The sequence below is a fragment of the Elephas maximus genome, chromosome 3 (genome assembly GCF_024166365.1).
Source record: "Elephas maximus indicus isolate mEleMax1 chromosome 3, mEleMax1 primary haplotype, whole genome shotgun sequence".
NCBI lineage: Eukaryota > Metazoa > Chordata > Mammalia > Proboscidea > Elephantidae > Elephas > Elephas maximus.
This window is the reverse complement of record NC_064821.1, coordinates 146,604,874-146,631,573: the sequence shown is the minus strand read 5'-3', so window position 1 is coordinate 146,631,573 and position 26,700 is coordinate 146,604,874. Positions and strand designations below refer to the sequence as shown.

Here is a 26,700-nt window from a genome sequence, read left to right as displayed (position 1 = left end):
TCAAGCTCTTATAATAGTGGTCTTATACAATATTTGTCCTTTTGCAACTGACTAATTTCACTCAGCATAATGCCTTCCAGGTTTCTCCATATTATGAAATGTTTCCCAGATTCCTCACTGTTCTTTATCGATGCATAGTATTCCATTGTGTGAATATACCATAATTTATTTATCCATTCTTCCGTTGATGAGCACCTTGGTTGCTTCCATCTTTTTGCTATTGTAAACAGTGCTGCAATAAACATGGCTGTGCATATATCTGTTAGTGTAAAGGCTCTTATTTCCCTAGAATATATTCTGAGGAGTGGGATTGCTGGATCGCATGGTAGTTTTATTTCTAGCTTTTTAAGGAAGCGCCAAAACGATTTCCAAAGTGTTTATATCATTTTACATTCCCACCAGCAGTGTGTAAGTGTTCCAATCTCGCCACAGCCTCTCCAACATTTATTGTTTTGTGTTTTTGGATTAATGCCAACCTTGTTGGAGTGAGATGGAATCTCATTGTAGTTTTGATTTGCATTTCTCTAATGGCTAATGATTGTGAACATTTCCTCATGTATCTGTTAGCTCCTTGAATGTCTTCTTTAGTGAAGTGTCTATTCATATCTTTTGTCCGTTTTTTAATAGGGTTATTTGTCTTTTTGTAGTTGAGTTTTTGCAGTATCACGTAGATTTCAATCATCAGGCACTGATTGGAAATATCATAGCTAAAAACTTTTTCCCAGTCTGTAGGTAGTCTTCTTACTCAATGGGAATGCTTTAAGGCTCTCTCCATTTAGGGTGATGTTGGCTGTTGGCTTTGTATAAATGCCCTTTATTATGTTGAGGGATTTTCCTTCTATTCCTATTTTGCTGAGAGTTTTTATCATGAGTGGGTGTTGAACTTTGTCAAATGCTTTTTCTGCATCAATTCATAAAATCATGTGGTTCTTGTCTTTTCTTTTATTTATGTGGTGGATTACATTAAGTGTTTTTCTAATGTTGAACCATCGCTGCATACCTGGTATGAATCCCACTTGGTCAGGGTGAATTATTTTTTTGATATGTTGTTGAATTCTATTAGCTAGTATTTTGTTGAGAATTTTGCATCTACGTGCATGAAGGATATAGGTCTATAATTTTCTTTTCTTGTGGTGTCTTTACCTAGTTTTGGCATCAGGGATATGGTGGCTTCATAGAATGAGTTTGGTAGTATTCTGTCCTTTTCTATGCTCTGAAATACCTTCGGTAGTAGTGGTGTTAACTCTTCTCTGAAAGTTTGGTAGAACTCTCCAGTGAAGCCATCCAGACCAGGGATTTTTTTTTTGTTGGGAGTTTTTTCATTACCTTTTCAATCTCTTCTTTTGTTATGGGTCGATTTAGTTGTTCTACTTCTATTTGTGTTAGTTTAGGTAGGTAGTGTATTTCTAGGAATTCATCCATTTCTTCTAGGTTTTCAAATTTGTTGGAGTACAATTTTTCATGATAATCTGATATGATTCTTTTTAATTTCAGTTGGGTCTGTTGTAATATCACCCACCTCATTTCTTATTCAGGTTATTTGCTTCCTCTCCTGTTTTTCTTTTGTCAGTTTGGCCAGTGGTTTATCAATTTTGTTGATTTTTTCAAAAAACCAGCTTTTGTTCTTGTTAATTTTTTTAATTGTTTTTCTTTTTTCTATTTCATTTAGTTTTGCTCTAATTTTTATTATTTGTTTTCTTCTGGTGCCTGTGGGTTTCTTTTGTTGCTCTCTTTCTGTTTGTTCAAGTTGTAAGGATAATTCTTTGATTTGGGCCCTTTCTTCTTTTTGTATGTGTGCATTTTTTGATATAAATTGGCCTCTGAGCACTGCTTTTGCTGTGTCCCAAAGGTTCTGGTAGGCAGTGTTTTCATTCTCATTGGATTCTATGAATTTCTTTATTCTATCCTGAATGTCTTCTATAATCCAGTCTTTTTTGAGCAGGGTGTTGTTCTGTTTCCAAGTGTTTGATTTCTTTTCCCTGCTTTTCCTGTTATTGATGTCCACTTTTTGGCCTTATGGTCACAGAAGATGCTTTGTAATATTTCAATGTTTTGGATTCTGCTGAGGCTTACGTTATGACCTTATGTGGTCTATTCTAGAGAATGTTCCATGTGCACTAGAAAAGAAAGTATACTTGGTTGCTGTTGGGTGGAGTGTTCTGTATATGTCTATGAGGTCAAGTTGGTTGATTGTGTCATTTAGGTCCTCCTTGTTTTTATTGAGCTTCTTTCTGGATATCCTGTCCTTCACCAAAAGTGGTGTGTTGAAGTCTCCTACTATTCTTGTGGAGTTGTCTATCTCACTTTTCAATGCTGATAGAGTTTGTTTTATATATCTTGGAGCCCTGTCATTGGGTGCATAAATATTTAATAAGGTTATATCCTCTTGGTGTATTGTTCCTGTAATCATTATATAGTGTCCTTTCTTATCCTTTATGATGGATTTAACTTTAAAGTCTATTTTGTCAGAAATTAATATTGCCACTCCTGCTCTTTTTAACTGTTGTTTGCTTGATATATTTTTTTCCATCCTTTGAGTTTTGGTTTGTTTGTGTCTCTAAGTCTAAAGTGTGTCTCTTGTAGGCAGCATATAGACAGATCTTGTTTTTTAATCCATTCTGCCACTGCCTGTCTCTTTATTGGCGTATTTATTCCTTTTACATTCAGGGTAATTATGGAGAGGTATGAATTTAGTGCTATCATTTTGATGTCTTTTTTTGTGTGTTGTTGTCAGTTTCTTTTTCCCACTTAATTTTATATGCTGAGTAGATTATCTTTCTATATTGTCCTTTCCTCATATTTGTTTTTGTTGATTTTGTTTCTGCTGAGTCTCTAGTTTTTTCTTGTATTTTTTTGATGAGTAGGATAGTTTATCTTCTTTGTGGTTACCTTATTATTTACCCCTATTTTTCTAAATTTAAACCTAACTTTTATTTCTTTGTATCGCAGTATCTTCCTCTCCGTATGGAAGGTGTATGATTACATTTCTTAGTCCCTCATTATTATTTTAACGTTGTCTTGTTTTATATAATTACATCATTGTTACCCTGTTTTGAGTTTTTTTTATATAGTCTTGCTTTTTTTTTTTTTTTTGGATTTCCCTGTCTGGGTTGACTTCTGGTTGCTCTGCCCAGTGTTCTAGTCTTAGGCTGATACCTGCTATTATTGATTTTCTAACCAAAGAACTCCCTTTAGTATTTCTTGTAGTTTTGGTTTGGTTTTTACAAATTCCCTAAACTTCTGTTTATCTGGAAATTTCCTAATTTCACCTTCATATTTAAGAGACATTTTGCTGGATGTAAGATTCTTGGCAGGGAATTTTTTTCCTTCAATTTTTTAAATATGTCATCCCATTGCCTTCTTGCCTACATGGTTTCTGTTGAGTAGTCCAAGATTATTCTCATTGGCTCTCCTTTGTAGGTGACTTTTTGTTTATCCCTAGCTGCTCTTATAATCCTCTCTTTATATTTGGTTTTGGCAAGTTTGATTATAATATGTCTTGGTGACTTTCTTTTAAGTTCTACCTCATATGGAGTTCGATGTGCATCTTGGATAGGTATCTTCTCATCTTTCACAATATCAGGGAAGTTTTCTGCCAACAAATCTTCAACAATTCTCTCTGTATTTTCTGTTCTCCCTCCCTGTTCTGGTACTCCAATCACTTGTAGGTTATTTCTCTTGATAGAGTCCCACATGATTCTTAAGGTTTCTTCATTTTTTAAAATTATTTTATCTGATTTTTCTTCAAATATATTAGTGCCTAGGATTTATCTTCGAGTTCAGAAATTCTAGCTTCTACTTGCTCAATTCCTCTCCTCTGACTTTCTATTGTGTTGTCTACTTCTGTAATTTTCTTGTTAATGTTCTGAATTTCTGACTGCTGTCTCTCTATGGATTTTTCCAGCTTATTAAACTTTTCATTATGTTCCTGAATAACCTTTCTGATTTCATCAATTGCTTTATCTGTGTGTTCCTTGGCTTGTTCTGCATATTGCCTCATTTCCTTCCTGATGTCTGGAAGGGTTCTGTATATTAAAGTCTTGTATTTTGGCTCCAGTAATTCCAGGAATGCACTTTCATCTAGAAGATCCCTGGATTCTTTGTTTTGAGGGCCTGTTGAAGTGATCATGGTCTGTTTCTTTATGTGACTTGATATTGACTGTTGTTTCTGAGACATCTATAAGTTATTGTATCAGTTTATGCTTGCTTACTGTGTCCTAGCTTCTTGCTTTGTTTTGTTTTGGTATACCGCTATGGGTTGCTTGAGTGAGCTAGCTTGATTGTTTTCACTTTTGGACTTTTGATGTCCTGTCCCCAGATGGCTAGAGCTGTTATCAGGTATATCAGTCTAGGAGTCCACTCAGTCTTTTTGTATGACTTCAGCTCAGGTTTCCAGGTAGCCGATTATCAAGTGTATGGTCCAGGCTCTGTCCTACAGTCTTAGAGGGGCAGGGGTGATTGGCGTATATACCGGTATCTGATTGCAGCAGGGGATCACAGTCTTAACAAGGCACGGGGCTGAGGACTGACCCCTGAGTGTCTCTGAGGAAAGCGTGTCCCTGTTCCCTAGAGTGTGCAGATGGGTGGGTTCTGCAGACAGACCATGGGCACCCAAAGTTTTTGGCTGTAAGGACTGGGAGGTTCCAGTTATCTTTGTACCCCTCTTGCAGGTGGCTCAGTGATCTGAGTGGAGCTACCAGTACTTAGGGCCCTGACATGGGCAGGTGAGGACCTTGTTTAATAGGCAAAGCAATGTCAAACATCAAACACCGAACAGTACTTCCTAAAACAGAAAAACAGAAGCATTTTGGCTCATCATGCAAAAGAAAAAAACTGTCATATATGCTGCTATGGCTGAATTGTATCAGGGAGGTTCGTATACTGACCTTGTTTGACAAGGATTTTCCATGCATATAATTTAATAATGTGTTAGTTAGGGATCCTATTTACAAGTGACCAAAACTCAGCTCAAGCAAGCTTTAAAAAGGTTTTTGTGTGTTGGTGGAGGTGGGGTTGGGAAGTGTGGGAATCCTCATTTCCAAGAAAGAGAAGAACTGCTAAACTAGGACCAACAGAGATGAAGACAGTCCTATGAAATCACTGAAGTCAGGGACTCACCATCTGGTTTCTCATCTGTTTCTTCCTGTGTATTAACTCTATTCTTTTCTCTATCAGAAGGTAATCTTTATCCACAGGGTTCAAACATGCCAGTAGCTCCCAAGTGTTATGTTTTACAGAGTTTGTCACTAAAGAGAGACTGATTCTACTCTCTGGATCCCCAAGTCCAAAAAGCCCAGAGAAAGACTTTGGGCTGCCTGAATTGGGTCACTATCCACTCCTGAACTACCAGAAGTCGGGATGTTATTCCACTGCAGCCCTGTGGCAGGTCCCAGAGTGCAGAGTAATGGAGACAATTTATATATGGAAAAGTTCCAGTTTCCTTCCTCAATAAAAGAGTAGTTCCACTTTTCTTATTAACCCCAAATTCAGACTAAAATGTTAAGATAAAGTGAGCAACTGACAGTAGAGAAGTAAATTTAAAGGCAGGTACAAATGTGATGTGGAGGGTAAAAACCAGTCCTAAGAGCCAAAATCATTGATTAGTGAGACGCAGTTTATCATACCATTCAGCAAGAAATGAAAAAAGAAGTGAAACAAATGTAGACAGAAACCATGGAACCCTGAACATCAAAAAGGAAAGATAAAAAATGGAATCAAACACTGATTGGTTGAACAAACAAAAACTGAAGAACACAGCAAGGGAAGAGTATCATGAAACAGATGGTCTCTACCAACCACCCTGGCTCCACATGGCCCTGATCTTGAGGGTGAGTGGTGCCCACGAAGCAGGGGAGATGTGAAGTGGCAGAGGGAGGTCTCCCAACTAAATAGACCCTGGATGTCACCACCCCACACTTGGTCAGGAGCAGGTCCCGACTGCTGGCTGAAGTGGATGATAAGGGCCTGGGCACTACATCCACTAACCAGAGGAACCTGCTCTACCTACCACCACTCTTCTGATTGGAAGCAGCAGGGGACCCTATACTTAGGACACGTCATTTGACCAGGAAGCATAACACGAGCCCCACCACTCTCCCCCACCCAGCACTATCACCCTCCCTTGACCTACCTGATGAACTGTGGTAGGCATCCTCCCATGCATGATCCATCACTTGTACCCCCTATACCCCCCGGGCCTCACAGAGTGACAGGGAATGCAGGCACCTATGTACGTGCCCATCCTACACTAGCACGAGGCCAGGCACAATGACAGGTGGAAGAAACACGATTGCTCAGGTGCCCACCCGCCACTCCCTCCACCACCTTCTCTCCATCCAGCAAGAGTTGCTGGCAGGATGGCCATATGTGGGTCTGTCTTTTGGGCCCCCTCACCTCCCCTCACTAGTGAGAGGCGCTGGCATCTTGGCCATGCATGTCCCCCCCGCCACTCCCTCCCCCTCCATCCACCTGTCAAGAAGCCCTGGTGGCACGTCCATTGCCTGTCTGCCAGTCCTGCACCCCTTCCCCCTGCCCTGCAAGAAGTGTAGGTGGTGCAACTTCAGGTATATCCCCCTGCCGTTCCTTCCTCCCTCCCCTTGCCTGGTGCATAGTGCTGGTAGTACCAGAGCAAACATACCTGCTCATCATTCCAACAACCTCCCTTCACCTGGCAAGAGGCACTGGCAGCGTGACTGCACATACGTCCACCCACTGCTTCCACCTGAGATTAAGTGGAGCCAGCAAAACCATGTAAGCTTGCCCGCCCACCATCAATGCCCCTCACCACCCACTGCCCCTCAACCAGCAAGCTGCAACAATAATGACGCCACTTGCAGAACACACCCACCACAACGGCCACCCTGCCCATTTGGTGAGGACCACTCCCTGCTCCTGCACCACTGGACGATAACAGATGATGGCCAACCCCTGCCCATGCCATCATCAGCTGCCCAGTAAGATCAGCAAACAGAGACCTGTGACCACACATCTAGCCACTGCTATACCCACCTGGAGACAGGGGATGAGCACTCAAGTGTGGCCAGACTACTACCAGAGTACCATGTCAGCACCCCTGCCTAGATACATCAATACCAAACAAAACAAAAAACAAGGACACAGCAAATATACAATAAATACGTATAATAACAATGTGATACATTTGAGACAACAGACAATATCAAATCACCTAAAGATGCAGGACAAGATGGCTTCAGCAAATGTCCAAAACAAAGAACCAGAAAATCTCCCTGAGGAAGAAGAGGTCATCGGACTACAGGAAAAAGAATTCAAAAGACATATATATAGAACCCTACAAGAGTTCAAGGTAGAAATCAAGGAAAACACAAACAAAACCAAGGAAAACATAGATGAAATCAAGGAACATACAGACAAAACACTAGGTGAGTTCAGGAAAACAATATCAGAACAAAATGGCAAAATAAATAGACAATTAGAAACCACACAGAAAGATCAATCAGAAATCCAGAAGATTAACAATAAAATCTCAGAAATAGACAACTCAATGGAAGGACTTAAAAGCAGAACTGAAGGCAGAATCACCAAATTAAAGGACAAATCCCTTGACATAAATTTGTTTAAAGAACTATCAGAATGTTTGCTTGCATCGAATGTAAGCAAACATTCTGGCAAGGCTTGGGGGCTTTTTGCTCTGCTGGATCCTGCAGCTGGCTCCTGTTCATCCAACCTCCAGTTCTTGGGACTGGAGCTAGCAGTTTACCTGAAGTCTTGCCTACCAATCTTGGGATGCATTGATCTTTGCAGCCTGTGAGCAAGATCTCTGCACTCTGACCTGCTGATCTTAGGTTTGCCAGCTCCTGTGGCTACATGATTCAGAAGCCTCTATCCTGACCCACGGACCTGGGACATTTCAGCCTGTACAACCGGGTAAGCCATTTCCTTGATAGAAATCTCTCTCTAGATATATTTATATGCTTTACCGGTTTTGCTTCTCTAGAGAACCCAGCCTAAGACATTGTGTTGCTTAGATACTGTGTGCTTTAATCATGGACAGTCTGACCTAGTTGGATCCTCTTTTTGACCCATCCCTGCTTGTCTGATTTTCTTACCTTAGTTGATATTTTTTTAGTATTTGACATCAACTCTCCACCTTCTGGTATCTCTCTGCCTTCAACTTGGGTTTCTCTGATGTTCTGTGTGATCCTCCTAAGTTATGGTGTCTACCCAGCTACTCCTGTGGGCCCAAATTTGGATGTTGCCTTGTGCTGTGGTAGCGACAGCTACATTCTGCCATTGCAAATCCTTGATGTTACCGTAGAATTGGAGGATTTATACACTGGTTTTAATTTAATTTTTTTAAGTTTTTCATAAATGGAGAAATTCTCTTGGTCAATTTAATTTTAAGTAGCTTTCTCCACATAGGCTTAAAAAAAAAAACTTTAAAAAGTACATTGAGAAGGCATGGAAAACCTCTCCCTCTTTTGTATATGTTTATTTAGTGGCATGGGGAAAAAAGAGGAGTGCTCTTTGGAGGAAATATTCTGAACAAATTTTGAACCCCCTGTTGTGAACTGTAATTTTTTAGAGACATAAGTTCTTAAAACTATTCTTGCTCAGTTAACATGCGTTGCTCAAATACATGAAAAAATATTGAGGAAGTTATGAATTTAATCATATGTCCTGTAATTTGTTACATGTTTTTTTAAGGGCTGATAAAGAAGGCCAGGGACTAAGTTGCTAGAAGGGAAGTCCTGGCTACCTGGGGCACTCCCAGCCTCCTGTCTCTGAGCCAATCCCATAAGACATTCATTGTTGTGAGGATTTGAGAGTGTTTTATAGCCTCACGTTCCTAAACATTTTCTTCAGTGGTTTTATTTTCTTTCTTTCTTTTTTTTTTACAAATAGCCAGTAGTAAAGAGAATGAAATGCAAGTTCACCCTTCCCCCTTCTCTAGCTTCCTCATCCCCTAGAAGCAACCACTGTTATCAGTTTTGGGAGTATAATCCTACAGACCTTTTCTCTATAAATACCAAAATGTGCCCAAGGTTATTTATGAAAAATTTATCCTTGGGGGGTGCAAATGGCTTGTGATTGACTACAAACCTAAATGTTGGTGGCTCAAACCCACGCAGCAGCACCTCAGAAGAAAGGCCTGGAGATCTACTTCTGTAAAGATTACAGCTAGGAAAACCCTATGGGACAATTTTACTCTATGACTCATGGGGTTTTCACTGGCTAATGCTTTGCAGAAGTAGACTGTCGAGTCCTTCTTCCTAGTCTGTCTTAGTCTGGAAGCTCAGCTGAAACCTGTCTTCCATGGGTTACCCGGCTGGTATTGGAATACTGGTGGCATAGCTTCCAGCATCACAGCAACACACAAGCCCCCACAGTAAGACAAACTGACAGACACGTGGGACAGACAGGGAACTGCCAGAAATTCAGGCCGGTTTCAGAAGAGGATGTGGAACCAGGGATATCATTGCTGATGTCAGATGGATCCTGGCTGAAAGCAGAGAATACCAGAAGGATGTTTACCTGTGTTTTATTGATTATGCAAAGGCATTTGACTGTGTGGATCATAACAAACTATGGATAACACTGCAAAGATTGGGAATTCCAGAACACTTAATTGTGCTCATGAGGAATCTTTGCATAGATCGAGAGGCAGTTGTTCGGACAGAACAAGGTGGTACTGATTGGTTTAAGGTCAGGAAAGGTGTGCATCAGGGTTGTATTCTTTCACCATACCTATTTAATCTGTATGCTGAACAAATAATACGAGAAGCTGGACTATATGAAGAAGAACGGGGCATCAAGATTGGTGGAAAACTCATTAACAACCTGCGTTATACAGATGACAGAACCTTGCTTGCTGAAAGTAAAGAGGACTTGAAGCACTTACTAATGAAGATCAAAGACCACAGCCTTCAGTATGGATTACACTTCAACATAAAGAAAACACAAATCCTCACAACTGGACCAACGAGCAACATCACGATAAATGGAGAAAAGATTGAAGTTGTCAAGGATTTCATTTTACTTGGATCCACAATCAACAGCCATGGAAGCAGCAGTCAAGAAATCAAAAGACACATTGCATTGGGAAAATCTGGTGCAAAGGACCTCTTCAAAGTGTTGGAGAGCAAAGATGTCACCCTGAAGACTAAGGTGCGCCTGACCCAAGCCATGGTATTTTCAATCGCATCATATGCATGTGAAAGCTGGACAATGAATAAAAGGAAGACTGAAGAAGAGTTGACGCCTTTGAATTGTGGTGTTGGCGAAGAAAATTGACTATACCATGGACTGCCAAAAGAATGAACAAATCTGTCTTAGAAGAAGTACAACCAGAATGCTCCTTAGAAGCAAGAATGGCGAGACTGCGTCTTACTACTTTGTACATGTTTTCAGAAGGGATCAGTCCCTGGAGAAGGACATCATGCTTGGCAGAGTACAGGGTCAGCGGAAAAGAGGAAAACCCTCAACGAGGTGGCTGCAACAATGAGCTCAAGCATAACAACGATTGTAAGGATGGTGCAAGACCAGGCAGTGTTTCGTTGTGTTGTGCATAGGGTCGCTATGAGTTGGAACCGACTCGACGGCACCTAACAACAACAACAACAACAACTCATGGGGTATCCATGAGTGGGAATTGAGTCCACAGCAGTGGATTTGGAAGGCATGGAAAACTTCCCTTCTTTTTAGTGTGTGATGGGCCTTTTTCCATATTACCTTATGTTTTCAGTTGCCTGTGTAGCATCTGATAATGCAGCTGTTTCCATATATTTTACCATTTTCCTCTCACTGGACCTTTAAGTTGCTTCTAATAATACATCCTTTCATGCTTGTGTGAATTTGTTTTGGGGATGAAAGATCAAATCATTGGTATACTACTCGTTTTATAATTCAGTTAACATGTTATTGTTCTTAGTTGCCCTTGAGCCGATTCCAACTCATGGTGACCCTATGTGTGCAGAGTAGAACTGGTCCTTTGGGTTTTCAAGGCTGTGACCTTTCAGAAGCATATCGCCAGGCCTGTCTTCTGAGGCATCTCCAGGTGGGTAAAATAACCAAGAAACCCAACCCGTTGCAGTCTAGTCGATTCCAGTTCATAGCAAGCATGGGACAGAGTAGAAGTGCCCCATAGGGTTTCCAAGAGCAGACAGCTTTACAGGGGCAGACTGCTACATCTTTCTCCTGAGGAGTGGCTTGTGAGTTTGAACTATTGACCTCTCAGTTAACAGCCGAGCTCTTAACCATTGTGCTGCCAGGGCTCCTTCCCTTCTTGTTAGGCATTATAATAACAAATCCCAAATAAAGAAAGATAAAACAGACATTTTTAAATAAGATAAACAAGTTGGCATGAAATAGAATAATTATAGTTTCTTTTTTAAGTTAAAAGTTAGAACATGGAAATGTTCTAATAAACTTAACTCGGAAAATAAGAATAAAAGTTTGTTAAAATGCCAATTAAAAAATAATCTATAGTGGGAGGGAGAACTGATCAAGTGCTGTGGGCAGCCCTGAGCAGAACGTATGTTTTAAAAGAGCAGGAATTCTCAGCGAGAGGTAAAGGAGTTGAGGCAACCCCACCTCTGCCGTGTCAGCATCAGGTAGGGACTATATCAAGAAACCTACTTTTCCCCACCGGCTATAGAAAGGGAGACTCTACAAAACCTTGTTGACTGGTAGGAACAAGCAGAATATATAGTGCAGGAGTACTCTGTGTATGTGTGTGTTGAGATATGAAAATTTGAAAAACAGAAGTTCTCTGTGTGTGTTGAGATAAGAAAATTTGAAAAACAAGTTACTTAGAAAGCATTTAATATAGGGTGTAAGAAGACAGGACCATGATACATAAGGGAAACATGGATTAAAGGTATTTGTAGCAGTATGAATTAACTGGCAATTATCTTTGTTTTGTTAGCAGTTGGGGCCACAGGCTACCCTATAGCCCTTGAGTGTGGATACGTTTTCACTGGGAGTGGCTGGCCTTCACAGAGCCTAGTTTGGAGAACAGGGTTTAAGCCCAACAGTTATGCACTTGGCAGCTAACCAAAAATTGGTGGTATGAACCCATCTAGCAGCTCCATAAGAAAAGACCTGGCAATCTGCTCCTGTAAGATTATAGTTTAGAAAACCCTCTGGGGCAGTTCTGCTCTGTCACACGGGTTCACTATGAGTTGAAATCGACTTGATGGCACCTAACAAGAACAACAATCTCCTGTGAGTCTAATTATTACATTGCATAGCATAGTATTTGGGGGAAAATAAAGGCCAGTTAGAAATGTATGAATACTTAACCTTAAATATTTTATTCTTTGTTATAATAATTTTACAAATTTATAAGCCATAATTAAAAAAAATGTTTTGGGACTGGGAGGGTTGTCAAACCCATGGTCTGTAGCAGGCAGAACTGAATAGTTTCTCTTTAAATTGAATCCTGTTATTTGCTCTTGGAGGAGAAAGGAATGGGAAGTGGAGAATCAAAATGTGGAGAAAGGCTACCTTTACTCAGAGTTTAGTATTTTACCTGGCAGGGAGGAACCATGGAGAAATCTCTTGTACAGCCACGGGGAATTCCTCGTTCAAACTTAAGTAGCATCATAGAAAAGGAGTAAAACGTAACCAGCCTTTCCCTGGTTCAGTTTCATTTTCTTTCCATTCCGTGTCAGTTTACAAAGCAGTACCATGAATACTAAAGGATTTATAGTCGTTCTGACTGTTTTCAGCAGCTGGCTTCATACAGACTTTCACACTAATGCTAATGGTTGTGAACTTGGTGTTCCAAAAAGAAAGAGAAATGGAATATTTTTGTGCATAATTCCAACTTTTTTAAAAGTAAGGCTCAGTGCAGAATTTAAAAAAACAAAACCTCCCAGCAGTTAGCCAAATGCTTTGCATGTATTAGATGCTTAACAGTTTTTACAGGAATGAAAAGTCAAAAGTGGGTAGTGTGATAGTTATTTTTCACCAAGGGATTTTAATATTTCTAGGTCAGTTATTGATATTTCATGAGCATTTAGACGGATAACTGCACTGTGCCACCCATAAGAAACTGCAAACAAAAAACAGAACATGTGTGGGCTATGTATGTCTGTTTTCGATTGGGCCTTTTTTGTTTGGCTAGTTGTTGGGTAAATAACTCATTTCTAACAGGCATGTGTTCATTTACAAACGACTTAGTTTTCAAGTGGAAACTTTTTAATCCTAGAATGTTAGGGCTACTGATGATGGTAGATAAAGCAGTAACTATGTACTTCTGGATTTGAGAAGACTAGGAAAATATGGTACAGATGATCGTTATATGGACTCATGAAACCTGTTAGCACGCTGTGTATTGTAAGAAATTTGGAATAGAGAGATGAAATATCATCATGCCCAATATTGTTGTTAGTTGCCATGGAATCAATTTCGACTCATGGCAACCCCATGTGTTACAGAGTAGAGCTGTCTATAGGGTTTTCTGGGCTGTAATATTATCATATGCAGATTGCTAGGCCTTTACTTCCATGGTACCACTGGGTAGATGTGAACCACCAAGATTTAGGGTAGTAGTAGAGCACCAACCCTTTGCGCCACCCCAGGACCTATACCCGATATTAGTTCATTTATAATATTGGTACTCTTTGGACGTATTTGGAGGTGGGAGTCCTTTTGAAGTTAATTATTGTATTTACATGCTGTAATAGTGGGATCGACAGTTTAGAAAATCTTTTGCCAGTACTACAGATTACGCTGGTAAAATGAGGCACCTGCTGCAGGTGAGATATTAGCAGAATGGAAAGTGCGTACAAGAGTATGAATGTGCATTAATTTGTTGTTGATTGTTATTTTATTTAACGGACATTTATTCAGGACCTACTGTATGGTAGGAACTGGGGTCAATGGTGAGGGGAAAGCAGGCAATGGTTCCCCCCTGTATGGGGCTCGCATTCCACTGGGAGAAGGGATTAAAAAAAATATATATATATATATATATAAAAATTGCACGTATAATGGAGAGTCACAAGGTACCATGAGGTCATATAATGGCAAGAAAGGATTGACCTGTTGAAGGAGCTCAGAGAAGACTTCCCCGAGGAAGTGAGGATTGATCACTGAGCTGAAGGATGCATGGGAGTTAACGTGGAAGTGGAGGGGCAGGGCAAGCGTGAGATTTATGTGTGTATATATGCAGAGGCCTTGTGGAGAGGGAACACAACACAGCTAAGGAACAGAAAGAAGGTCACATTAGCTGGAGTGCAGCAAGCGAAGGCAAGTACCAGTTAAGGCTGGAGAAGGTGGGGTCCTCTCCTATGAGCACTGGGAAACCATGAAGGGTTTTTAAGTTGGGGGCAAGTAAGAAGGTGACATGACTGGAGACAGCTTTTAGAAAAGATCCTGCTTGGAGCCCTCCAGTCTGATTTTACACTGAAAAGTCCAGTTTGGAGGCTATATTACAGCAATCCAGAAAAGTAATGGTAATAGCTTGATAAAAGGGGATCCTTTAGTAAGCTATTTAGGAGGTGTTAGAGATTGAATTGTGTTCTCGAAAAATAAGTGTTGGGATCCTAACTCCTATACCTGTAATCCCATTTGGCAATAGAGTTTTCTTTGTTATGTTAATGAGGCCATAGCAGTATAGGGTATATATTAAGTCAATCACTTTTGAGATATAAAAAAGCAGATTAGGCAGTGGAAGGAGCATAGATGGGAGAAGATATATGCCACACCACAGGAAGATCACCAAGGAACCTAGGAACAGAAGTTGAAAGAGACAAGGTTCTTCCCCCAGAGTCTACACAGAGAAAGATTGAGAGGGAGAGAGAGAGAAAGAGAGAGCCAGAGAGCCTTCCCCTGTAGCTGTTGCAATGAATTTGGACTTATACCCTCTTAAACGGTGAGAAAATAGAAGTCCTGTTCTTTAAAGCCACCTGCTTGTGGTATTTTTGTTACAGCAGCACCAGGAAACAAAGAAGTAGAATCCGTAGAACTTGGTGGTGGACTGAATATGGCATCAGAGTAGGCAGCTGGAGAAAGTAAGTTATCGAGGGTGACCCCCTAGGGTTCTGGCTGCCCGATTTGGATGCACAGTCACCATCCACTGAAATGAAGAACCTGAAACAGGACCAAGTTTAATGGGCAGGTCATGAGTTTGGTTTGGGTTTGTTGAGTTTGACGTGTCTTTGAGATGTCCTGTGGTAATGACAAGTAGTCAGAAGCTCAGAGGAGAGGTCTGGGATGGATATTTAAACTGGAGATTCTCCTGCATGTAAGTGGTAATTGAAGCTGCAAGTGGAGATGGAATCACGTAAGAAATGAGTAGAGAGGAGAAGGTTTAGGATTGAACCTTAAGGAATTATGTTATTTAATGGCGGGTAGATGAAGAAGAGCCTGCAGAGGTGTCAAAGGAGTGGCCAGGGAGGTAGGAGGGAAATAGAAGTGTGGTGTTATAGGAGCACAGGGAAGAACGTGTTTCAAGGAGAAAATGATCGGTAGTGACTGCTGCTGCTGAGAGGTCAGATGACATGAAGGCTGCACATAGAAGTCACTGGTGTTGACCTTAGCATTGGCAATGGCTATTTCACGAGCGTGATAAGGGTGGGAACAAGAATGGAATGTGTTGAAGACTGAAAGGGACAAACCTTTTTAGAAATTTGGTTGCAAAGGGATAGAGAGAATGGGGGAGGAGGGAGAAATATTGATATGTGTGTGTATATATATATATACACACATATATATATGAAAAGAGAAATAGGATTGGAGAAGAGGCTGTAGACCTGCTGAATTTTGTTTTTGTCAGGAACTTGAGAATGTTTAAAACTCAGTAGAAGGAGACAATTGAAGAGGAGAAAATAAGGGATGATGAGGAGTGAAAGTTTCCTTAAGAACGCCGGAAAGGATGGATCTAAAGTGCACGGGTGGAGAGGCTGGCCTTAGATAGGAGGGTAACACCTCTATTGTATAGGTGGGAAGGAGGGCAGATGGGTGAAGATGTAGGTAGTTTTTATGGTTGGTAGTAGGATATTGAGAGTTTTCGTATGTTGGCTTCTATTTATGTATGTGTGAAGTAGGGTGAGGATTATCTGCTGAGTATGAGGGTTGAGGGTTGGAGATTGGTGGCATAGCTTGAGGACATCAGTTAACCAGGGTCTTTGAGTCTTTGGATGGGAGAAAGTGATTGGAAGGCTGGAATATGATACCACTGAGGATGGGGAGATGGTGGTATAACTGGATGGAGGGACCAAAAAGCATATGGGTGTTCACAAAGGGTTGGGGGCAAAGACTTGAAGGGGGCCAGGAGAAGCAAACATGCTAGGACTGCTACCTGACCCCAAAGTGTGAGAGCCTAGAAAGCCACTCCCTGAGAGGGCTGCAGAAGAATCTTCAGGGCACTGAGAGGAGAGGCCCAGGATGTAGCTGTTTTCTAGGTGACCTGCACTTTAGCAAGCAGGATGTCCTTCTCCAGGGACAGATCCCTCCTGATAACATGTCCAAAATATGTAAGACATAGACTTGCCATCCTTGCTTCTAAGGAGCATTGTGATTGTACTTCCTCCAGGACAGACTTGGTCCTTTTGGCAGTCCATGGTATATTCAGTATTCTTTGCCAACACCGCAATTCGAAGGCGTCAGTTCTTCTTCAGTCTTCCTTATTCATTGTCCTGCTTTCACAAGCATATGATGCAGTTGAAAATACCATGGCTTGGGTCAGGCACACCTTAGTCTTCAAGGTGACATCTTTGCTTTTTAACACTTCAAAGCAGTCTTTTGCAGCAGATTTGCCCAATGCAAAGCATGTTTTGATTTCTTGACTGCTGCTTCCATGGGTGTTGAATGTGGATTCAAGTAAAATGAAATCCTTGACAACTTCAATCTTTTCTCCATTTATCATGATGTTGTTTTTTGGTCCAGGTGTGAGGATTTTTTTCTTTATGTTGAGGTGTAATCCGTACTCAAGGCTGTGGTCTTTAAAGCACTTCATCATTAAGTGCTTCAAGTCCTCTTCACTTTCAGCAAGTAAGGTTATGTCATCTACATAGCGCAGGTTGTTAATGAGTCTTCCTCCAATCCTGATGCCATGTTCTTCTTCATACAGTCCAGCTTCTTCGATTATTTGTTCATTATACAGATTGAATAGGTATGGTGTAAGAATACCACCCTGATGCACACCTTTCCTTACTTTAAACCATGCAATATCCCCTTGTTCTTTTCAAACAACTGCCTCTTGATCTGTGTACAGGTTCCTCATTAGCACAATTAAGTGTTCTGGAATTCCCGTTCTTTGCAATGTTATCCATAATTTGTTATGATCCACACAGTCAAATGCCTTATCATAGTCAATAAAACACTGGTAAACATCTTTCTGGTATTCTCTGCTTTAAGCCAGGATCTGTCTGACATCAGCACTGATATCCCTGGTTCCACATTCTCTTCTGAATCTGGCCTGAATGTCTGGCAGTTCCCAGTAGATATACTGCTGCAGTCGCTTTTGAATGATCTTCAGCAAATTTTACTTGTGTGTGATATTAATGACATTGGTAATTTCCACATTCAGTTTGATCACCTTTCTTGGAACTAGGCATAAGTATAGATCTCTTCCAGTAACCTGGCCAGGTAGTTGTCTTCCAAATTCCTTGGCATATACAAGTGAGCACTTCCAGCAATGTATTCATTTATTGAAGCATCACAATTGACATTCTGTCAATTCCTGGAGCCGTGTTTTTCTGCCAATTCCTTCAGTGCAGCTTGGACTTCTTCCTCCAATACCGTCGGTTCCTGATCATATGCTACCTTGAGCTGGTTTAACGTCGACCAATTCTTTTTGGTATAATGACTCTGTGTATTCCTTTCAACTTCTTTTGATGCTTTCTGTGTCAATTACTATTTCCACATGGAATCCTTCACTATTGCAATTCGAGGTTTGAATTTTTTCTTCAGTTCTTTTAGCTTGAGAAATGCTGATCTTGTTCTTCCCTGTTGGTTTTCTATCTCCGGCTCTTTGCACATGCCATTATAATACTTTACTTTGTCTTCTCGAGAGGCCCTTTGAAATCTTCTGTTCAGTTCTTTTACTTCATCGTTTCTTCCTTTCGCTTTAGCTGCTCGATGTTCAAGAGCAAGTTTCAGAGTCTCTTCTGACATCCATTTTGGTCTTTTTTTTCCCTTTTGTCTTTTTAATGACCTCTTGCTGTCTTCATGGATGATGTCCTTGATGTCATTCTGCAACTCATCTGGTCTTCAATCATCAGTGTTCAATACACCAAATCTATTCTTGCGATGGTCTCTAAATTCAGGTGGGATATACTCAAGGTCATACTTTGGCTCTCATCAACTTGTTCTAATTTTCTTCAGTTTCAACTTGAACTTCCATATGAGCAATTGATGGTATGTTCCACAGTTGGCCCTGGCCTTGTTCTGACTGATGATATTGGGCTTTTCCATCGTCTCTTTCTACAGACGTAGTCGATTTGATTCCTATGTATTCCATCTCATGAGATCCACGTGTATAGTCACCATTTGTGTTGGTACAAAAGGGTATTTGCAATGAAGAAGTCTTCGGTCCTACAAAATTCTATTATGTGATCTCCAACATCATTTCTATTACCAAGGCCATATTTTCCAGCTACTGATCCTTCTTTGTTTCCAACTCTTGTATTTCAATCACCGGTAATTATCAATGTATCCTGGTTGCGTGTTCGATCAATTTCAGACTGCAGAAGCCGATAAAAGTCTTCTATTTCATCTGTGGCCTTAGTGGTTGGTGGGTAAATACGGATAGTAGTCATATTAACTGGCCTTCTTTGTAGGTGTATGGATATTATCCTATCACTGGCAGCATTGTTCTTCAGGGGAGATCTTGAAATGTTCTTTTTGATGATGAATGCAATGCTATTTCTCTTCAAGTTTTCATTCCTGGCATGTTAGACCATATGATTGTCCGATTCAAAATGGCCAATACCAGTCCATTTCAGCTCACCTGTGCCTAGGATATCAATGTTTATGAATTACATTTCATTTTCAACCCTTCCCAATTTTCCTAAATTCATACTTCATACATTCCATATTCAGATTATTAATGAATGTTTGCAGCTGTTTCTTCTAATTTTGAATCATGTCACATCAGCAGATGAACGTCCAGAAAGCTTGACTCCATCCGTGTCGTTACAGTTGACTCTACTTTGAGGAGGCAGCTCTTGCCCAGTCGTCTTTTGTGTGCCTTCCAACCTGAGGGACTCATCTTCCCACACCATATCAGACAATGTTTCATTGCTATTCATAAGGTTTTCACTGGCTAATTCTTTTCAGAATTAGACTGTTGCTGGGTCCTCCTTCCTAGTCTGTCTTAGTCTGGAAGCTCAGCTGAAATCTATCTGCCATGGGTGACTCTGTTAGTATCTGAATACCAATGGCATAGCTTCCAGCATCATGGCAACACCCAAGCCCCCACAGTACGACAAACTGACAGACATGTGGAGGATGGCAAGGATAGATTTCTGCAGTGGCAGTACCGGCTAACTTCATTTTGAGCACTGAGTGAAGAAAACAGGGATGAGTTTAGTGTCTAGAGGACAGTCTTGTTTACCTTGGCTGGAGTGACAGCAGACCGCTAATTTGCATGTTCTGCATGCTGCTTGAGATGGTTGATAGTGGAAGCAGAGACTTACCAATAGCAAAAATGCCATATACTGTTTTAGGTGCTTGATGAACATCATATCATGTATACAAAGTGACTGCTGTGTAAAAGGTGTTGCCTTTTATTCCTGTTGCATTACATCTTTCTGATTGGGATTCATTATTTCAGTTTATGTAGATAATTTTGAAACCTGATTCTGTTACCCATGATATTAGCTGTCTTTCCCAGCTCTGTGTCATATGCAGAGTAAGTAAACATGTCTTTGTAAAAATATTCACTGAAAGGGCACCCAGAAGAGAAAACCCGATAGAATAAAGCTGGAGATATTTCTCAAGTCTACTTCAGACCATGATCTACACTCTGCTTCTAGTTATTCAGCTGGCTCTGGATTTACCTACTTTTGTTATCCAGCCCATACTTCTTTTTATTAATCACAAAACTATCACGAGAAACTTTCAGAACCACTCCAGAATCAAGTTATGCTTCATTCGGCATTCTTCTATATACCAGGATGTAGCACTCAATTAATTGTGTAAGTGAGGAATAGGAAGGAGTCAGGGATGACTGGCTGTGTTAGATTGGAAGATGGGGAAGTGTTTGGATCAGAGCGTCATTCACTAATATACGGAATGGGAGGAAGGGCTGGTTTGGGGTAAAGTTTAGTTTGGGCTATATAGCACCTGACTCAAGCCATGGCCTTTTCGATCGCCTCATATGCATGTGAAAGCTGGACAATGAAAAAGAAAGACAGGATAAGAATTGATGCATTCAAATTGTGGTGTTAGAGAAGAATATTGGATTTACGTGGATTGCCAGAGGAATAAATAAATCAGTCTCGGAAGAAATAGAATCAGAACGCTCCTTAAAAGTGAGGATGGCAAGACTTCGACTCACTTTACTTTGGGAACATCATTAGGAAAGACCAAACTCTAGAAAAACACATCATGTTTGGTAAAGCAAAGGGTCAGTGAAAATGAGGGAAACCCTTAAGAGGTGGATTGGCACACTATCCACAACAATGGGCCCAAACATACCAAAGATCATGATGATATCATAGGACGGGGCATCACTTTGTTCTATTATACATAAGGTGGCCATGAGTCAGAGCCCACTCAACAAGAGGGAGTTCATGCCAGATAGCCTCTATTTTCTTGGCGAAATGGGAAGAAACCTCATCTGTTACAGAGAAGGAGAGCTGGAGATATGAGGGCGGTGGACGTTTGGAATCAATGTAGAAATAGGAAAGGGAAGTTACTGGGGATGGGAAAAAGAATGCTAAGTATGATCGAGGCATTCTTCCCAGCTTCGCCTTACTTGCTGCTCCTAAAGACTAACGTGCAAGACCTTTCTCCCTCTTTTTAAGAGTATTTATTGCTAAACCCTACAGCAGTGTTCTCACCGGGCAAGGAGCATCACACAGTGAAGGAGTGTGGTTGTTTACATTATGGTAGCTGCACCAGTGATTCTGACCTTCTCCGTAAGGAACGCCTTAGGGAACAAGAAACATGGGGAAATGCAAGTAATTGTTACTGTGTTCCCAGGTTGGTGGTTCTGGACTTACCTGGTGGTCATCTCTGCTGGGTATTTATCCAGTGGAAAGCAGAGCGTGCTCCCTCAGTATCCTGAACTACAGCTTTCTGTGGTGATGGTCGGTGTGCCTGCTTCCTTGCTGGGCGGTTAGCAGGTTCCTGGTCTGTGCTGGGCACGAGCACAGTGTCTGGCACATGGTAGACACATGACAAGTGTTGGATGAACTGAAGCTGAAGTGAAGACTGAGTCAGCCCTGTCCCTGGCAGTCCTCCTGCCAGGAAGAGACTGGCTTTCAAAAGCTCATGGCTGAGAGGTGTACAGCAAGCCTTTTCATGTTCTTCCCTACTGAGAAACCAGCTCACATTAAAGTTTATATAAATCGGATGGGTGGTGGGGGGTGGGCGGGGGGTGGTAAAAGCACAAACATCATGGCTTTCAGCAGGTCCCTAGAAGAATTTCTTTGGTGTTCATGATTCCTGTGACTCAGGATGGGCTAATGTTGTGAAGTTCGTGTTTAGAAACTCCCCTTGTAAAAGTGCCATGGAAATATTTCCCATATCTGTTTCACCTGTCCTTTCTATGGCACTTCGTATCCTAGCCTTCTGCCAGCTACTAGCCACGTGTAGAGGTGTGTGAACTAGGTCCAGTGCTCTTCCACTTTTACTGGGTATTCCTGTGTTCAGCAATCGCCCAGCTCTCAAAGGCCCTTCATCTACTTTAGTAGTGAGCATCTTTTTTTTTTTTTTTCTTTGTATTTTACCATTTTCCTTGCCTGACACAGTGTCCTAAAGTGAACGAACAGGGGCAATTTCTTTGTGCCAGAAACACTGGTTTTCTGGGGAAATGTGTAAAAAATCCCCAGATTAGTCTCAGATTTGGCATGCCTGATTAAGCAAGCAGCTCCTTAATAAGAAGCAAAACAATTTTATTTGCTTCTGTCTGTGTGGAGCCTTTTATGGAAACCACAACTTGAGTGTATGGAGCCCTTTATGTAGTTTTCAATGAAACATGTTTGCAAGGGAGACTCTTGACATACACCCCAAAGACTTAACTGAAAGTAAGTCAATTGAAAGTATAACGAAGACTGGGTTTTTCTGGGTATGATGAATATCTTAATGGTGAATTGAGTGCCTTTTACTGGATTAGTTAAATTAACAGTTCATAAAATGGACGCTACATGATACCTATATAACTGTTTTATAGCATAACTTTTAACAAACATTTATGAAATAAATGCTCACGGTGTACATTGAATTTTAACAAAAATATATGAGCTGACTGTGCTCAGCCCCCCTCTAGCACCAGCAGGGAGCAGACAAAACCCCTCAGAGCAAACCATCCCTCCAGTTAGGAACAGATTCTCCACTCTACTCTGAGGACTGACTTCATTTTCTGCATTTATCTGCCCCCCCGCTGGCCTTCAAACCCCTATTTGCTTTAGTCTTAGAAAGAACATTTCCCCTTTATACCTCACTTAGTAGATTTTAATAAAATTTGTGTACAAAACCTTTATGTATTATTTGGTTACTATTAAACTTATTAAACTTAGGCTAAAAGACTTCAAATTAAAAATTTTATTACCCAATCCACATGTGTTGAATTTTTTTAAAAAAGTAAATGAGCAATATAGTTAATGGAGTCGCAATGAGAAGAACTGTACTATCTGTATTTTTACTGAGCACAGAAAACAGAATGAGGAAAGAATTCGTTATAGAAACATGAGCTCTGTTGGAAGGGGCCTGTGGGAGACTGATGCTTATCATGACATCCTGGTTGGAAGGGAATGAGGTAGGGTTATTGCTGGTCCAGTCAGTGACTTGATTTTTCTCTAGCAAATTGGCTTCAGTAGGTGGCTTTATTTCTTCACATTAGGCAGCTGGAAATGTGTACTGATTCACTTCATTTGAGGGTCAGCTCCTTCAAAGATGGAGCCATAGAAATGCTCTATTTGCTGGACATGAGCAAATGCATTACCATATTTTTTTTGTCTGAATGTTACTAAGGCTCTTAGGAACCAAATAAAAACCATGGAGGATTTTTGGTCCAAACATACGTGTGACTGCAGAATATTTTTTAGAAGTTTAATACTAATTTAAATAGTAAGTAGCATGGTTCTTTTCTAAGACTGTGCTGTTCTTACAACTTTAATTTTGTTCTAATATTGTTTGTGCTACTATAAATTAGTTTTTATTTGGTAATTATTGTTTGTTTTGATTTTACAAGTAATGTTATTAATCTTACGACTTTTAGCTTAAATTGTACCTGAGAAATTATTTAACCAACTCTTTCATTTTATAGTTGAGGAAACTGAGGTGTAGAGAATTCAGTTGATGTTTCCTAAGTTTAATAAAAAATAATATTACTAAAAGGATATCTTCAGTTATAGTACTTCAGATTTCCTATTAATGTTAAACTTTAAGACTTAGATGATTTCTGAATCTCATGATGTTAAAGTTGTCTTCTAAAATTTATAACTTTCAAATTTTTAAGATAACAGATTTTTCCCCCTCTTTTATTTTAAATACAAATGTAAGACACATGACAAATAGCTGGTAAAGGCGAAGAAACACAAAAAACTTAAAATTCCTACAGTTTTTTTGTATTTAAAAAAAATACTAAAACTATATACTCTTTAAAATGCAAGCAATTTTCAATGTTGATTTATCATGAGATAGCAATTTATATCTATCATTTCTTTTAACAGATTGAAGAAATATGGATACCATCATTAACCTAGGTACTATTTTTGCCAGCTTTGTCATCTATCAGCTTATTTTCCATTTTGTAAGTTCTTGGTTTTCAGCAAAAGTTTCTCCATGTTTTAATGCTCTCAGTTTGGAAAAGAAGATTAAATGGAACTTAAGGTAAAGCAAATAAAAATGTAACTGATTAATTTAAAAAAAACAACTACTTTTGTGACATAAAGTAGCTATCTCAAATATCTCAAAAGAGTATTTTTCATTGAGGATGTAACAAATTTTAAGGTCAGGTGTTATTATTTGACCTTAGGAGTAAAAGTAAAGAAGTAGGTAGATGTCATACCAGACAATTAAAAAAAAATTTACATCAAACAGTGTTAAGATGAAATTATTTAACTTTCTGGGGAAGCATGGGACGGTTCAAGTTAGACACCAGCTGTCTAAGACTACTCTTTTGTCTTTTCTGGAATGTTCAAGATAAACACATGTTCTTTGGAAGTGATAACAGAAGAAGACATGCCTTGGCATTGTGAGCAGCCTGTACATAGTACTTGGCTTAGGGCAGTTAAACAGTACACACCAGAGAATACAGGGCATGATCAGTGCATCCGAATCTTTCTTCTAATATATTTTCATTACCTTTCAGAGCCATTCAGAATGTATTTTCTGCTATGTAATTTTAAAGTTAAGAACTGCTTTTTAGATTTTCCTTAATGAAAAAAAAAATGGGTAAAGAACAAGATAGCTAAGGATGCAGAAGTCTGCTGGAGTTTTTTGATAAATTGGCTAAACGTTTTCTTTTTTTCTGCAACTCATTAATCTCTCACAAGGTTTCAAACACCAAATGACTCTGATGACTGCTTGACCTCCTTTAAAGCATTTCATGTGCTCAGACATGGCTGTGCATTTGCAAACGTCAGTGTGTGACAGCCACTGTGGGAATTTTTTTTGTTGTTATTTAGTTGAAGTTAATGTTAACTGTAAAATGAATTCAGCAAGTCTTTAAGATTGCTGTAATTGATTTTCTTTGACTTTTCCTTTTAGAATTACAGAACTTCTGCCACATGCCTAAGTATTTCAGAAAGATCATATTTGACATGAAATTCCCTATCTTTGAGTCAATTTTTTTGTAGGCATACACTTTTTTTTTTTTTGTGGTAAATGAAACGTACATTTTCATCAGTTTTTTTTCACATGTACAGTTCAATGACACTAAATGTGTTCATCACGTTGTTCAAGCATCACATTGTCATTCACCATTCCTGAATTTTTCATCATCCTTAAAAGACGCTCAGTGTCCCCTAAGCATTATGTCTTCCTTTCCTGCACCATCCTGCCTGCCTGTGGTAACCACTAGAAAACCTTGAGCTCTATATACTTGCCTGTTCTAGATATTTCATATAAGTGAGATCATACAATATTTGTCGCTTCTGACTTAATCCACTTAGCATAATGTTTTCAAGGCTTGTCCATGTCGTGGTATCAAGACTTCATTTCTTTTTATGGCTGAGTGATACTCTATTTGTGTACGTACCACATTTTGCTTATCCATTCATTTGCTGACAAACATTTAGCCAGTTTCCAACTTTCAGGCATCCACTTTTACAACTCATAATGTGAATAAGACTTTATTTAGTTTCTTGTGAACATTGTAATGATTTGTCTGGTTCATACATGCTATAGTTCTCGTGCAACAACCAAAAATCACTTCTCTACATATGTTTGAAAAATGAAAGGTAAGTTTTTTTTGTCTTAAATATAGCACAGGAGGTGGGGCCAAGATGGCTGACTAGGTAGAAGCTACCTCGGATCCTTCTTGCAACAAAGACTTGGAAAAACAAGTGAATCGATCACATACATGACAATCTACAAACCCTGACCGTCAAACACAGATCTAAAGAGTTGACCTGAGTGAAAGAGACTGAGAACGAACAACCATGGGGAAGCAGTAACTGTTTTTGGAGCCTGGAGCCAGCGTCCCAGTCAGGAAACCTTGGCACCGGGCTTTGGACTGGGTGCAGGGGAGCTGAGCTCGGCAGCCTGAGACGGCGCAAACACGGGGCGCAGCCCTAGCCCCCAGAAGTGACCTCGGGGGAAGCCCAGCCAGTGCACGCAGGCAGCGCAGTGACGCGGCTGATAGGAGAAGTCACCAGGAGGCAGCAACTGGTTTTGGAGCCTGGAGAGTGGCATGTCAGCCGGGGAACCTTGGTGCTGGGCTTTGGACTGGGAGCAGAGGAACTAACCACGGCTTCTGAGACAGCCCAAGCACAGGACGTGGGCCTGACCCTCGGGGGCAACCTCAACCCAGCCGATGCACACAGGCTACACAGAATCTCAGATAAAACAGTTATCCCAAGCAAGATAAGTAACTTTGTCTATATTCCAGGGTGCTACTCTCTCCTATTTATCTGAACCCTTCCCTGCCCTTCCCAGGAGACTTCATTAACGTTGGAATTTCCTGAGCCAGATAGTGAAGTATGCTGTGGTTTTTCTTTCTCTCTCCCTCTCCTTTTTTTTTGGTCTTTTCCTAACCCATTCTCCTGGCCTGAGAGAAGCAGCTACAAAAAATCCAGGGACCAAAAATCCTTCCCTAATTGGACTAAAAACACAGAACCAGCTCCAGCCAAGCATATGTGATCCACAGTCTTGGGCTTTCATCCCTACAGGGAACAAGGTGACTATTATAATGCAAAGCCATTCCTGATAGGGATCTGACTGTAATTGTTTTAGCGGATTACTGGAAAGACAAGTTTCCCAGGTCTGATATCTCTGCGTATTCAACAGAGCCCTCACTGACCCACAACAGGGAACTGAGGGCTGAAGCTCCCCCCAGACCACCTAGTCTCCTGCCTTAGGGGTCTAAGGAAGGTGACA

General features: G+C 40.4%; 2 protein-coding genes across 3 annotated transcripts in view; one reads left to right on the top strand and one right to left on the bottom strand.

Moving 5' to 3' along the window:
• Window positions 1–26,700, bottom strand: part of ALG14 (ALG14 UDP-N-acetylglucosaminyltransferase subunit) — a 925,968-nt gene that overhangs the window by 279,307 nt on the left and 619,961 nt on the right. The gene's annotated exons all lie outside the window — the stretch shown is intronic.
• The window catches only part of LOC126073262 (TLC domain-containing protein 4-like), a 96,031-nt gene continuing 81,407 nt past the window's right edge, over window positions 12,077–26,700 (top strand). For both annotated transcript variants that reach the window (XM_049879728.1, XM_049879729.1), the window contains exons 1-2: window positions 12,077–12,204; window positions 23,832–23,991. In XM_049879728.1, coding sequence (XP_049735685.1) covers window positions 23,843–23,991 — 149 coding nt within the window. In that variant the 5' untranslated portion in view covers window positions 12,077–12,204; window positions 23,832–23,842. The remainder of the gene's footprint in view (window positions 12,205–23,831; window positions 23,992–26,700) is intronic.